General features: G+C 40.3%; 1 protein-coding gene across 4 annotated transcripts in view; it reads right to left on the bottom strand.

Moving 5' to 3' along the window:
• Nucleotides 1-3234: 3234 nt before the first annotated feature.
• Nucleotides 3235-13256, bottom strand: part of NIN (ninein) — a 55050-nt gene continuing 45028 nt past the window's right edge. For 3 of the 4 annotated variants that reach the window (XM_086462310.1, XM_086462309.1, XM_086462308.1), the window contains 3 exons: nt 9650-9841; nt 4448-4561; nt 3235-3444 (listed from right to left, as the gene is read on the bottom strand). In XM_086462310.1, coding sequence (XP_086318436.1) covers nt 3235-3444; nt 4448-4561; nt 9650-9841 — 516 coding nt within the window. Of the gene's footprint in view, nt 3445-4447; nt 4562-6683; nt 6747-9649; nt 9842-13256 lie in introns of those variants that run through there. The other variant, XM_086462311.1, reaches the window with a different exon arrangement.

Genomic DNA, 13256 nt, shown 5'->3' on the forward strand with positions numbered 1-13256 from the left:
GTGTGAATTTAGTACGCGTAAATTTTACTTGGGCTCTCTCCTCTTCCAAAACTCCCAACCCGAGATATCTATGTGCCTTTATTTTCACAGTGATTCATAAAGCAAGAGTTGAAAACAGTTAAAACACCTTCTGCTAACAAAGTAGTCAGTATCTTAACGGGCAAGACGTGGTGTAGGAACGAGGCCCAGAAATTCAGTGACTTTTGACTGGTACAATACCGTTAAATACTTTGGTATCTTTACAATGCCTATACTGCATAGGAGACACATTCATGCACAAAAGACCACTAATGCTTAATAACTTACATGTTTAGATGCTTATCTTCAGTAGCCTGGACTTTGTGAAACTAGCTGCTTATCTTTTGAGCTGACACAACGAACCAAGAAGCAACACGACGCTGGTTTGTAAGCAGCACTACCTCTCTCTGCGTTCCCTCCCTTTGGGAAGGGATTGTCCTGAATTGTCCTTTAGCAACAGAAACAGTACAGTACGGAAAGGCTCTAGAATATGTAATTACAAAAGGCACTTCTGAGAATTCATTCACACAAGCATTCCAGTGAAATCGGAGTTTCGTCTAAAAAAATATTTACCGAACACTTTTCCTCCTCCTCCTCCTCTCCCCCGTGGTTAAGTTGGGTTTTTGAAGATAAGTGAAAGAAAAGCAGAGCAAGGTAGGATAGGGTGAGAAAGGGAGAAGTCAAAGTCCCTTTTCTCTGTTTCTCCCTTCTATTCCAACAGCTGGGCTCCCTTTTTGGTACTGTGCTCTAGAAATATCCAAATATTTGGTTTATAAAAGCCTGGTAACTACCAGGAGATTAAAAGAATTGGTGAAGCCATCTAGCCTTTAAAATCGAGTGGTGTGAAGTGAATTGCACAATAGTGAAGTACTCGTTCCCTCCACTCAGCGTTCAGACTTTGGTCACAGGGTGAGCACTAGAAGTAGACCTTGGTGAAGACACAAAGTCGTGTTAAAACGTGCTAACTAACAATATTTTTCCAAATACTGTTCTGATCACCTGAACCTCGTTTTACATCGTTTCCCAGAAGTATTTTGACACTTTGCTAATTTCCGTAGCAGAGGCACGGTGCGGGGCTGTGCTCGGTTACCATATTGCCAACACACAGCCCACACGGGGAGATTCATTGCGACTGATACCACTTAATATAAAGAGAAACAAGATCTCGCTACTTCAAATTTTAAAACAACAAAAAAAGATTTATATCAATGCAAATGTCAATTTGACACATTGCAAATTGGCGAAAAAATTTTTGCAGCCTCTGAAAAATGGGATATGCAAGTCCCTGAACTTGAGATTTCTTCACGAAACAGCAGTGAAATAATTTATAAGGAATTTGTGATCCTCCAAAGTGTTCTTCCGTGATTGTATTTCCACCTGCACTTATTGCCTGCATAAAGCAACGGCAGAGGAGCGGGAGGAGGAGAGGAGGTCGTACCCTGTGTGTCTAGTTCAGTCCCTCAGCCTTCCAAAAGCGGTCAGTGACCACGCAGACAACATCCCCTACAGCCACAGGCTCATCGGTACCCAGTGAAAGTCATTTCCCATAGGTGACTCCACAGCTTGCAGGCAGTATTACCCCGGGTTCTGGGGCACTTTCGGCTCGTTACAAACGCCATCAGAATTATCACCTTGCTAGTGGTCTCGGAGATAAAACATCTCTTCCTCTGTACTCTCAACCCATGCATATTTAAAGAGGTCCAGTTTCAAGTATTGCCAGTGTGGCCCCTTTCACCAGTTTTAGTTGCATTGTTTCAATGTGCCTTACTGGTCTGACGGAGGAAAGGCAGCCGTAGGGCATTTAGACGACCGGCAGCACTAGGTTACCTACAAGCGTTGGAGCACGCAAGCTCTTGTTCAGCTGCTTCTCCGTCAGACCCCTCTCAGCCTCAAAGGTGCTCCAGAAAACCTGCGTTTCCCCAGCCTCATCGAGTGACCAGGCGGAGGCAGCACCTGTCACCACAACCTTGGGTGCTCTTCGACCCTCACGACCGCAGCGCTTCGGCAAGTTGCTCTAGGAGTACGAAGGGAATAGCCATCCAAACACAATTTGGTCCATCCTGCTTTTCCTACTGCATATTTATCTATCAATACCCACATTTATAATGGTGAAGGAAGCTACTTTCAGCTGTTACTCCCTGAGTTCTTCGTATTCACGTTGAATATGTTTCTTCACAATTAATGACAAACTCAGATCCTGTACTAGGACCTACCCCAACAGACAGGCCTTTCCAAATTGTCACTCAGGTCAAAAGGAACACTGCATTGACGGCAAAGGGCCACGTTTGTGAGGCCTAACGACAAGATTTCACTGATGCAATCATTCAAGCCCCCCTCTTCATTCTTCTGCCAGTTGTTTAATAAATATACTCCACTGCTGTACTGAATTTACAAATCATATAAACAAAACTCCCATCTTCACTTCTGTTTAGTGACTCCTCCTTTGTTTAGTATAACTTATTTCCACGTACCAAAAAATTAAGGCTTCTACAATTTTTAAGTTGTCTGGCAGCATGGCTTAAAAAAAAAAAAAAAGTCTTTATTTGCCAGCTGGGAAATTTGTTCAGTCGAAATACTGTTATACTTAGTTGGAGGCAGTAGTCTCTTTACATATTTTTAAGAAAACTTTGTTTTCTGAGCTCTGCAGAGAAACAGCCATGAGGAATAACCCAGAGGCCTCATGCATAAGGTGGAGCATATGGCTTTACAGAAACCAGAACCAGTTTGCAGGCCCCAGACCATGCCGGGAAAGTCTTGCTCTCAACAGCAATCACACTGACAGTGTTGGAGGCTGATCTGTCAATGCTACTAGATTTGGACCAGGCAGTATTCTAGAAAGCCAAAAATATTTTATAGTTTTGTAAGTTTGCATTAGACCTTGGCTTCAATCTAGAGAGGAATAATTGATTCAATACAGTAAATTCGGAATTTATATTTTAAATTAAATTAAAGTATCAAAATAAGTTAACTTAGAAAAACATTTTTTTTTTTTTTTAACGTGGTGAAGATAACTTTTAGGCAAAACTTAGCAGAAAAACAGTTTGGGATAAACAAAAGTTCTCTTTTGGCAGTGTCCGGTTTGGGATTGAGCTCTGTCCTCTCCCTGGAGGCATCTGTTAACTAAAAATCATCCATACAAAAAGGTAACACAGTGAAAAGCTGAAATATTAACATTTCAGTAAAGTGCACGGGCCTGTGGCATGCTTAATGGCTTTGCTACGACCTTATCTCGGAGGCTGAACTAAATGACGGGGATGCCAGGTTCTTTACTATTCTATTGAGGTTGGCGATTTTTTCTTCTAGTAAATAGTTTTTCCTTTCAGCAGTTTTCTGCCGCTGTTCTGTCATCTCCAAAGCCTTCAGCAGTTGTGCATTCTCAACATAGAGATCCTTGACCATTGCATCTGCCTTAGTGTTCTTGGAAAGCTGAATTGTGAACAGAACATAATTACTCAGCAAGTTAAAAGCAAAATAAGAATAAAAAAATTAGAAGTGACAACAGGGCTGGGGAAGTAGGTGAATATGCTTATTGTAACTCAAATATCGAAGGAAGACAACCCACCCATTGGGCTTATTTTCCTTTGTTAAAAACCTGCATGTTTGTGGAGACTTTATAGAGAACTACAAATATTTTTGAACTGGAAAGACTTTGTAAGGAGACCAGGCAGAGGATAGAGGGCTTCACATGAATCCTGTCAGGGGAGTGCTGCTTTATAGCACTTGTCCTCGATGGACAAGTCTCATTCACAAGAGGAGCCTCAAGCCCAGTGATCCCACAGAGATACTTCCTCCGAGGTTTGGACCACCAGCTCCTCCTACAAAATTGGGCAGAACAGCATTTGTCTACGTGCTTCTGGGAACAGCCCTTTGGCGGGAGACCCTGTCAGAGTAGCTCTTCCTTACCACGAAAGAGGAGACTGTACCTCCGTAGAAAAGAGATACCATTACCACGTCACGCCTGTCTACGTGTTCAAAAGCCTCCTTTTCCTACACTGCTGGGGACTTCTGAAGAAGGCAGACCAGGGCAAGAACAAAAACCCCAAAACCATGTCAAGAAAAGGGTGTGTTAGGGCAAGCAATGCCAAAAAACATCAATAATTGCACAGTAATCCTGTCTGTACTCCTCAGGAAATTCTTTTTCCTCCATTTCTAAGCAACTTTTCCAGTTAGGCTACTTGGCCCGAGTTCGCTGTTTGTTTCCTGACTCTAAGTGTGTCAGCGTATCAAACAAGCATCGCTTTTAGGAAATTGAGTGGTGGAGTCAGTCCCCCATTTGGTGTTCCAGGCAAAGATGCTGTACTTCAGCTCAGAAGCACTAAGAGAAAAAGGAAAGCACCTTCTAACTTTATTCTAAGGAAGAAGCTTTGGCCCACTTAGTTGTTTACAGAAGTCATGGGGGCGATTTGAGGAAGAGAGGAAGAGTGCTTACTTGCTCTTTCAGCTGATTTACTTTATCTTGGAGAAGCCTCTTCACAAGCCTTAGTTTCTGTTCAACATCCATCATACGTTCTTCCATCATTTTTAGAAGCTGCTCATGACCCCCCTGGAAAGCAACATTTACGTGAGAATCAGTTAATAAAAATCAGTTCACATTCACCAGTCTCTTTCCATTTATGCTTGAGAAAACAGCTGGCACTCCACCTTTGAGTCTATTTTAAAGAGTTGACTAAAGGAATAAACCATTCATGGAAACAAAATTTCATGGAAACACTTAAAGGACACTTGGAGCATTGAACTCATTTTCTAAGTCAAAGTTACAGTTGAGATTACCAGATCTAAGAAAAATTGATATAAAATTCTAAGTTTGGTCTTGACTGTGATAATCAGGATCTGGATAGTTTCTTTTTCTTGTTCTTAGGTGCTGCCATATTTCTGTTGCATGTGGGAGACAAAACACCAATGAAAATCTTAACTATTTTAGAAAAAAATTAAGGTGCAGTCATAAGGACATGTTAATTGACAGTATTACTCTCCCACTACTTCTTCAGTGAGGTAACAGTCTAACTAAAAGCATAGTAACTCAGCATCATGGGAGAGCCCACTACACCAGCGGTTGAGTGACACTTTCCCAAATAAATTAGAAACACCAGGAACTACAAGAAACCTTGTTTGTATTTAGGAACTTTAGACACTGACTGCAGGGAAAGGGACTCTATTTTACTGCTAGCTTCTTACTCTCGTTCCAGGAAGCCATCTGAGAAGATTAACGTTGAGAAAGCACTACCCTTCCTTCTCCCAAAACAAAATACCTTCAAAACCAAAGTACCTTCACACATGTGGGGGAGGATAAATGAAAAGCCTGAGGGAGGAGCGTTTCAGGGAGGTAAATGCTCATCTAAACCACTGCAGAAAGATCCACCTTAGGGGACTGACTGAAGTCCATTCAACATTTTATTTGTTGTAACACCAGAAACTCCTGAAGTCTATGTACAGGGTTATAGGATCATTGAGCTTGTGAAAGAAAACTGAAAAAAGTTAAAGCCGTATAGAAAGCAGTTTTGCAGTGTTGCTGGACTGGACATTTTTCCAGATTAAAAAAAGTACTGCTCAGCAGGACTTCCAGCCAAGTTATCTTGAGCTGTCTTTTGTAATTTGATTGGAATTCAAAGCCATGGCTGACCATCAGACTTCGTATCGGTTCCAGGAGCCGCGAGTGAGTAGTTAAGTGAAAGCTAAGAATTGTAGTGGTCTCAATACCTGTGATCCCTGGTTTTTTGGCTGAAAATTGATTTGAGAATGTTTTTTCTAACTTCACATTGTTTCGTGTTTAATGGGAGAAGCCAGCTCAGGCATCAGCTTTAAGGTCATTAGAACGACAGGGGCAAAAAGATCTTTGAAGGCAAACAGCTGAAATGGTTCATGGCTCCCAGCGAGACAAATCATGGGCCTTAAAGAGGTGTTTTCCTGACCTCTTAAAGACTTAAAAATCCAGTTTAATCTAGTAATTTTGAGACAAAAACCACTAAGGAATGTTAGCCAAGAGACAAGTGTGTTAATAATTTTCCCTTGTCTGCCACTGCCTTTTTACTTTATGGCCACAGCAGTAGAATACGCCCATGGACTAGGCAAATTCTTTTCTCAAGCATGCTACAGAGAAGCTGAGTATCTGTACTTATGTACATCCCCCATTACAAATCTTTCCCAGAAGTCCTGATACGACACCACTCAGTATCAAAGCCAAATATTTTGTCTAAAATTTGTTAATTGTTTTCCATGAAGCGTAAACTATTGATACTATTAAGACAAGAGACATTATGTTTAAAATTTTTTTTATTTTTCATTTACATCAAAAAAAGTCACTTTCCCTGTTAAAAAGTTTATACATCTTATACAAAAATGCAGTATAAATACCCCAGATTTTCTTCAAATCTCATATAAAATTAGTACCATTTGAGAAAAATAGTCTCTTTCCACACTGAACAACTCCACATTTTAAATAACATAAATAAAAATTATTTGTAACAAGTTAAAAAAAAAAGACAGCTTATGAACTTTCACAAAATAGCTTCTAGACAAATAAATAGGAGATAACACTGTGGAGACTTTTTTTTTTTTTTTAGCAAAAGCACAAAATAATTTGATCCTCAAGTTTCTCAGCTTATGCCAGTTCGTGTGTTTGTGTGTGTTTATCAGGGTAAGGAATGAGATCGCAAGCAGCCAAGCTGTCAGAGGTGCCCGATCCTCCGGTAGGAATCTGCATGCACTGCTCGCTGCTCCGGTAGCAAGGCCTAGAGAAAGAAGGCAAGTGGGACACTTCACCCTGATATCCAGATTTTCTTTTCAATACGTACGTATACTTAAAGCAAACCACCAATACAAGCGAAGCAAGCAACACAAGACAAACAAAACCACACACAACAGCAAACGTGCAGAGTATCACATCTCATAGTTCTGTAAATAACTACTAGTAGCGGTAGACGTCTGCAATCGAGGAGGTGTTCAAGAGGCACCGTAAGGACTCTTCAGCTGGCTCCTCCACGGTTTTGAGGGATTTAAAAAGCTCAGTGGCAGCGATTAACTGCAATCAGCAAAGCAGTTCAGTTTCTCAGAGGAAATTATCTGCCGCTATAGATGTATGATCTCGCATCTGTGAAAAAGGCAGTCCAACTGACCTCCTCTGAAAAGTTATCCGCATCTCTATTTTAAACCTAGTTGTAAGTCTTCTCCTGAGACGGGTGAACAAGCTGTTGGTCAGAGGCATTTGAATTTTGAAATAAAGAGCTGAAGAAAGGGGAAGCTGCGCAACTCTGAGTACTCTGAACAAACACACTGGTTAGCGGCGGTTCTAAAGAGAACTTGGGAAAAGGTTGGGTCGTGAACAGGCTCCCAAATCTAGTTATCGAGCAAGGAATAGGAGAGCAAGTGCAGCGATTGCTGCTGTGCAGCAGGTAAGAATCACAGCACCAGACACAGCAGAAACAGTCATTTGGCATTCAGAAGAGTCCAGACAGGTTAACACAGCAGAAAAAGGCTCAGGAGTCTTAATTTAGTGAAATTTGAACGTGGGACAGGAGCCTTTAGAGCTCAAGACTGACTGTAAAATGAATGAGAACACAGACCACCATAGCCATGATGAAAAAGCAAGGAAAAAAAATCGCAAAGCATGATGAACACAAAATAATTCCCAAAAGGAGGGGGGTAACTTTGGGTACCTTATTACACAGAAGGACTCAGGAGCTAAGAAAGCTGCAAAGTGCAAAGCAGCAGCAGCAAAACTAGGTGATTAAATTTACACAGAACGCATGGAGATAACCTGATATCGTACTCACTGGTGAAAAGACGATGAAGAGGGATTAGGATGCAATTTTTCAAGATGCTAAAGGGGACATTAAAATGGACATCAGCTCAACTAAATGTTAACCCTAGAAATCCGGACGACGAAGAAACATCAACAGTGAGAATTAAAGCGAGATGCGCTTACAGAAACGTCGAAGTTGAGACAAGCTGAAACAAATTTGGCTTTGTTTATAGCTGTAGAATGCATGTGTTTAATAGTGATTTTAGAAAGCTCTCTAGTCAAGCCCATGAAAAAAGCTGTAGATGTTATAAATCAGAATATCCATTCACTTTAAGCCAAAAAAAAAAAATCCAATGGAAAAAATTAAAAGGATTAAGTGCATTAGTGCATTGACAGCAAATATTTGCTAAGCCTCTCGAAGTACTTTTAAGTTCATGAAGCTTTCCAGAATAAAAGCTTTTACAGGAAACGCCGAAGTGATTTATCTGTAGAACTCCAAGTTCCAGGATGTGACTAGTTTGCAAATTGTATCTCAGGCTTTCAAAGGCAAAAATTACAAAGTCATCACTCCTAATGCAACACACAGCACATTCATTGGCGGATGCTCCTGCTGTAATATGGCTTTTATTGATTTCAAAATTCAACGGCATGCTCGGCTTTCTGTTGTATCTGCCCAAGGACATTAGCTTGCGGTAATGCACTTCTGTCAGGACTCAGCTGAAAGGCAGAGAACCTGACAATTGACTTATTTTTACTTATCCTGTATTGTTTGCTGTTAAGCTCTTTTCTGGGGGGAACTTGTTAACTTTATGCCTTTCTTAAAAAAAAAAAGAATTCTTACACCAAGTTTTGGAAACTTTAGAACCTCTAACTGCATATATTCAGTCTCCACAATACTTTTCCAGAAAACACTGTTAACATGTTCAGATATTTCTGAGCTTCAAAGTCTTGGTCTTGTTTTTTAAAAGTGTAACTGCAATCTGAGTTTAAAACGTAACTTTTTTTTTTCTACCAAGAGATCAATAAAAGTGTTTAATATTTCATCTAAGTTATTTAGAACTTTATCTTTTCTCATAAGATAAAGTTGTAATATTAATTTTAAGACCTATGGCCTGAGCCAAAGCTTTAGATTCGGTTACTTTTTGAAGAGAGTCATTTGGCAAGCCTAGTCCCCAAGCTTCATTTTTTCTATGGGAGATGCAAACTTTTCTACCCACGGCCTACAATTCAGTTTGACACGCTAAAACCCCAAACACCACTAAAAATGACTCTGCTCAGTATGTGCAGTGCACGTGATCTTCCTTGGAATGAGATTGTTTTCCCTCAGAAATGCCAATGTGGAAGTTTCTGTATAACAGGAACAGTGCTCTCTGAACAATGCCCTGTCTTACGGCCAAATCATGAAGACAGGCTGACCTTACAGAAAGGATTAATTTGTTTGTATCCTGCTCAGATACAAATGACAGAACTCCATGTGACAGCAACAGCCCAAACTAGTATTTTATGTGCTTGTGCAGTATGTGCTGCAGAGCATTTTTTAAACCGATGGTTCCAGATACAGACGCTATGTAAGGAAAAAAAAACCAACACAAAAACCCCTGTGCACGCTTACTGTGCATTGATCAGGAGGAGAAAAGCCAGTTGAATGTGGATGGGAGTGTTTTTTATTTCAAAAAGATTAAGAGGACTTCAGAATTAAGCTATGGTTCCAACTAAATATGCTAAATAACAAAGGTTTGTTTTGTACGTATCTTTGACAGAATGAATTTTAATTTTAAGTTTTGAACTGGCATAAACAGAGAACGGATCTTATCAGAATTGAAAGAAAAAACCCAAGAAAACTAACCAGATATCCTTTTAAAGCTGTAACCTGCAAAGTAACGAGAGCTTTACCTGCTGCATGTTTGTTTCAGAGGGTCTACTTTCAAGTTCTTCCTGAAGACGTTGACTCCTCCTCTCTGCTTGTAGTAGCTGGTGTTGGAGCTGCAGGAACTGTTCCTTGGGCACCATAGCACAGCCTTGCTGCTGGAGCTCCCGGGAGTGCGGAGATTGGCTAAGCATCACGCTGGCGCTGGAGTGGAGCATCTGAAGGGTAAAGTCAGTCAGCCGTCAGGAGAAAGCAGCACTGCCGCTCATACAAGACATCTTTCAGTGATGCACTACACATCAGGTTGAACAGCTGCTTGTATGCAAGAGAAACAAGCCTGAACTCAGTAACAGAAGCTAAACAGATTTCTCTTTCCAATGAAAAAGGATGCATCTTTACGTGCAGTTCTGAAGTCTAAAGGAATCAGAGCTTTTGATTCCTAACTTCAGACCTGAATTATAAATTCACTGAGTTTCTGATGAAATCCTGTCAAAGTTAAACGGGCCTGTGGTGAGCTTTAGCTTAACAGTCCTTTTGATTTGAACCTTCATCTCAGCAGCTCTTCTAAAAATAGCATCCACTTCCAGATAAGAGCACTAGCACGAAGCAGGCTGAAGAAGCTGTCCACCAGTGCTGGTTATTTCTAGTCTTTAATCGAGGATGGAGAGGTAACATTCTCAAAAGCAAAACAAGTTTTCAATGTAATGTACAATGACTTCACTAATTTGATGCCAGCTGCTGTTACATTCAGAATTCAGTATTTCGAATCCCATATATATCTTTCCCTATGTTCACTACTAATTGTAGAAATTTCAACATATTTTATAATTTTCATTTCGAGACATGCCACAAGCAGAGTTTGATAGCAAGTCTGGAGACCTCCTGAGAGCCTGTGCTGCACAAGCAGAAGTATACCCAGAGATACAGATGCACGTAGCAATCTGAAGTGGTTTAACTCTAAATCTAAGTCTTGCTTTCATTAAAAAAAAAGTTACCAAGTGCATCAACAAGTCTATGTAATGTAAAGGTAGTATATACCAACAAATAGGCCATGCATAACGGTCGTCCTTTGTGAAGGAAGGACCAGAGAAGTCTTTTAGTTGGTAAAACTACGTGTGTCACGTGGGACAAAGATGACAACCCTGATAGTTCTTGCTACAGCAAGAAGAGCGCTTCAGAACAGGCTTGTCCCAGACGGTTTAGCCTCCCCACATCATTTAATTAAGCGCCGCTCCCAAGCAGTGCTATGACAGTTACTGGAGGAAGGTGGCTAGAAAAAGAGGCGTTTCTGGCATTGCCTTACTACAGTTCCATTGCAACCACGAGCGCCCTGGTCAGATCAACTGGCCCAGCATTAGCTGAACTTTCAGGCAATATTAAGAGCCAAGATAGTCACGTGAAAGAATTCAGCACTTCTCTAGACTAAAGTAAAATCCAGGTAAGACTAGCTCACAGTTGTAAGAGCTTAATAATACTAAAAAGAGACCAGAACTGTACGGTAACCCCCCCGATGTTTCAGACAAGCTGATTTGCAGCTTGAATTTGCATAAGATTAATACTTTCTTCCCAGGAAGCTCAGTTCAGGCCACATCATAAAATTCTCACCTGTTATCTCAAAACCATCATTCTGTTCCCTTAGGAAAATGGGTGTAAGATTATGTTAGCGGGTTTAATTTTCCTTTCACAAGTGGTGGAATTAAGGCCTCAATTCGTAGCCATATTTCAGTTACTGAGTTCATCTATAACATGAACAACTATAAGCATTTTTCATAATGGCACAGCTCTTCTGGCTGTGTTAGCACCTGTACACCTCTGCTGACTCAGGTAAACAGAAAATAGGTTTACAAGTACTTTAAAATAAAACTATTTGTAATTTTTTTAAGCTATCAGGAGGTTCTCTTGAATCAACTTGTCCTAAAGGAGCTAGTCCTTTACTGACAATATAAACGGTGAGAATAATGAGCTTTTGACAGAATTTGTTTAGGGTTTCCTGTAACGTGAAGCACATGAGCATCTAATGAAAGAGCTGAAGAAACAGCCAATTCATGTCAGCAGCATCTTAAAAATCTATACCAATTACATGGCTAATGAAAACAGTATAGGCTTGCCGTATTCATCTGTGGAAGAAAGTGGAGCAAGAACAAACTCGCTAAACTATTAGGGATGACACTGAGTGTGATCACATACCAGTTAATATTAAGGAAAGATTCGACAGTCTGGTGAAAAAGCATGCAGATATCAGAGGTAAATATGCAAACACCTTCAAGCCTCGCAGTCAATGGGTTAGAAGGAAGGGCTTGAGCCACTTTTCATTTTCTTATTTTCAGTTTCATTCTTTTGAACGCAATCGGTTATTGGTCTCCATTTTCATGGCAGTGCCTTAGAAGTACGCAACTTCTTGGCGCACGGAATCAAATTGCACGATACGCTAACCACAAAGAAGTTAGGGCAGCTCTCGGAGTACAAAATTTTTCATTAAAATGAATAGTGGCTTCTTTACTTAAAAGATGCATGGAATAATAATAAAAAAAAATAATCCACAAAAGAAAGAAATGTTTTCTCCATGCTATGGTAGTACATTGAAAATGATTGCTCTACCTTCGCACACTATTTCAGAAAGAGAACTGCACCCTTCTCTGCTAGTTCCAACCACTGAGTTCTAGAGAGGTTAGCCATGAACAAAAGGAGAACAGGCACAAAAGAGAAAGTTAGAAGTCATAAAGTGCTACATGAATGTTATACACACCTGCTGGGAAAAGGTTATCAGGAGTAACAAGGGTCCTGCATGTTTGAAATACACATTTTAGGAGAAAACGCAATTCCACGCTCGGTGTGGATACTAAAGGGTTTATCAGTGTTTGGAATTTCCCCAAAGCTTAATTAAGACTACAGAAATAAAAGCACAGGGCATATAAACAGTCTCTTCAGTAACTTATCAGAATCTCATCTTTTCTAATCAAATTTTGACAATTTTATAGCTAATTACATAGTATATTCAGTGTAACGTGTTTCCTGTTTGCTCTTGATGAAAACATGAAGCCTTTTAACAAAGAGTGTTTGTTGTAAAAGCCTCAGGTAGAAGATCCTTTGATTTATGGGACAAGTCACAATTTTTCAAGTTTTATTATTTTTTTCTAAATAATACGTTTTAAACTCAAATTCAGAACATCAAATTTAGGCAAAACTGCCAAGACAACTCGGAGGTCTAGCCTGACCTTAAGGGATACACAAACTTAACGTAGTCAAGCTTGCCCGTTCCTGTAAGCAAGGACACCCAAGAACTACGCAGTTTTCCCAACATCCATCGTGACCCATCTCCAGCAGTGCTGAACAAACACCCACATTTCCAGCAGGCTTTGGAAGAATCCCAGTTGAAGTTTTCACTCGTGCCTTTAGGTTAACAGCAAGTTGTGTAAATTGCGATTCTGTCACGATCTAGATAAGATAGCAACGCTTACATTCAGCAAGTTATTCTCCTAGTAAATAAGAACAGGTTTCTACATCAACAGCAGCATTATGCCAATATTAGTTAGGAAACTTCAGGTCACGTGATTTTGGAAGGAAGAAGAAAGCGTTAGCCTTGCCTCAAGCACAGAAACAGATTTCTTCGCTGTTTGATTTTTATATCTGAAG

This window comes from Leptosomus discolor, chromosome 3 (genome assembly GCF_034619465.1).
Source record: "Leptosomus discolor isolate bLepDis1 chromosome 3, bLepDis1.hap2, whole genome shotgun sequence".
NCBI classification, from domain to species: domain Eukaryota; kingdom Metazoa; phylum Chordata; class Aves; order Leptosomiformes; family Leptosomidae; genus Leptosomus; species Leptosomus discolor.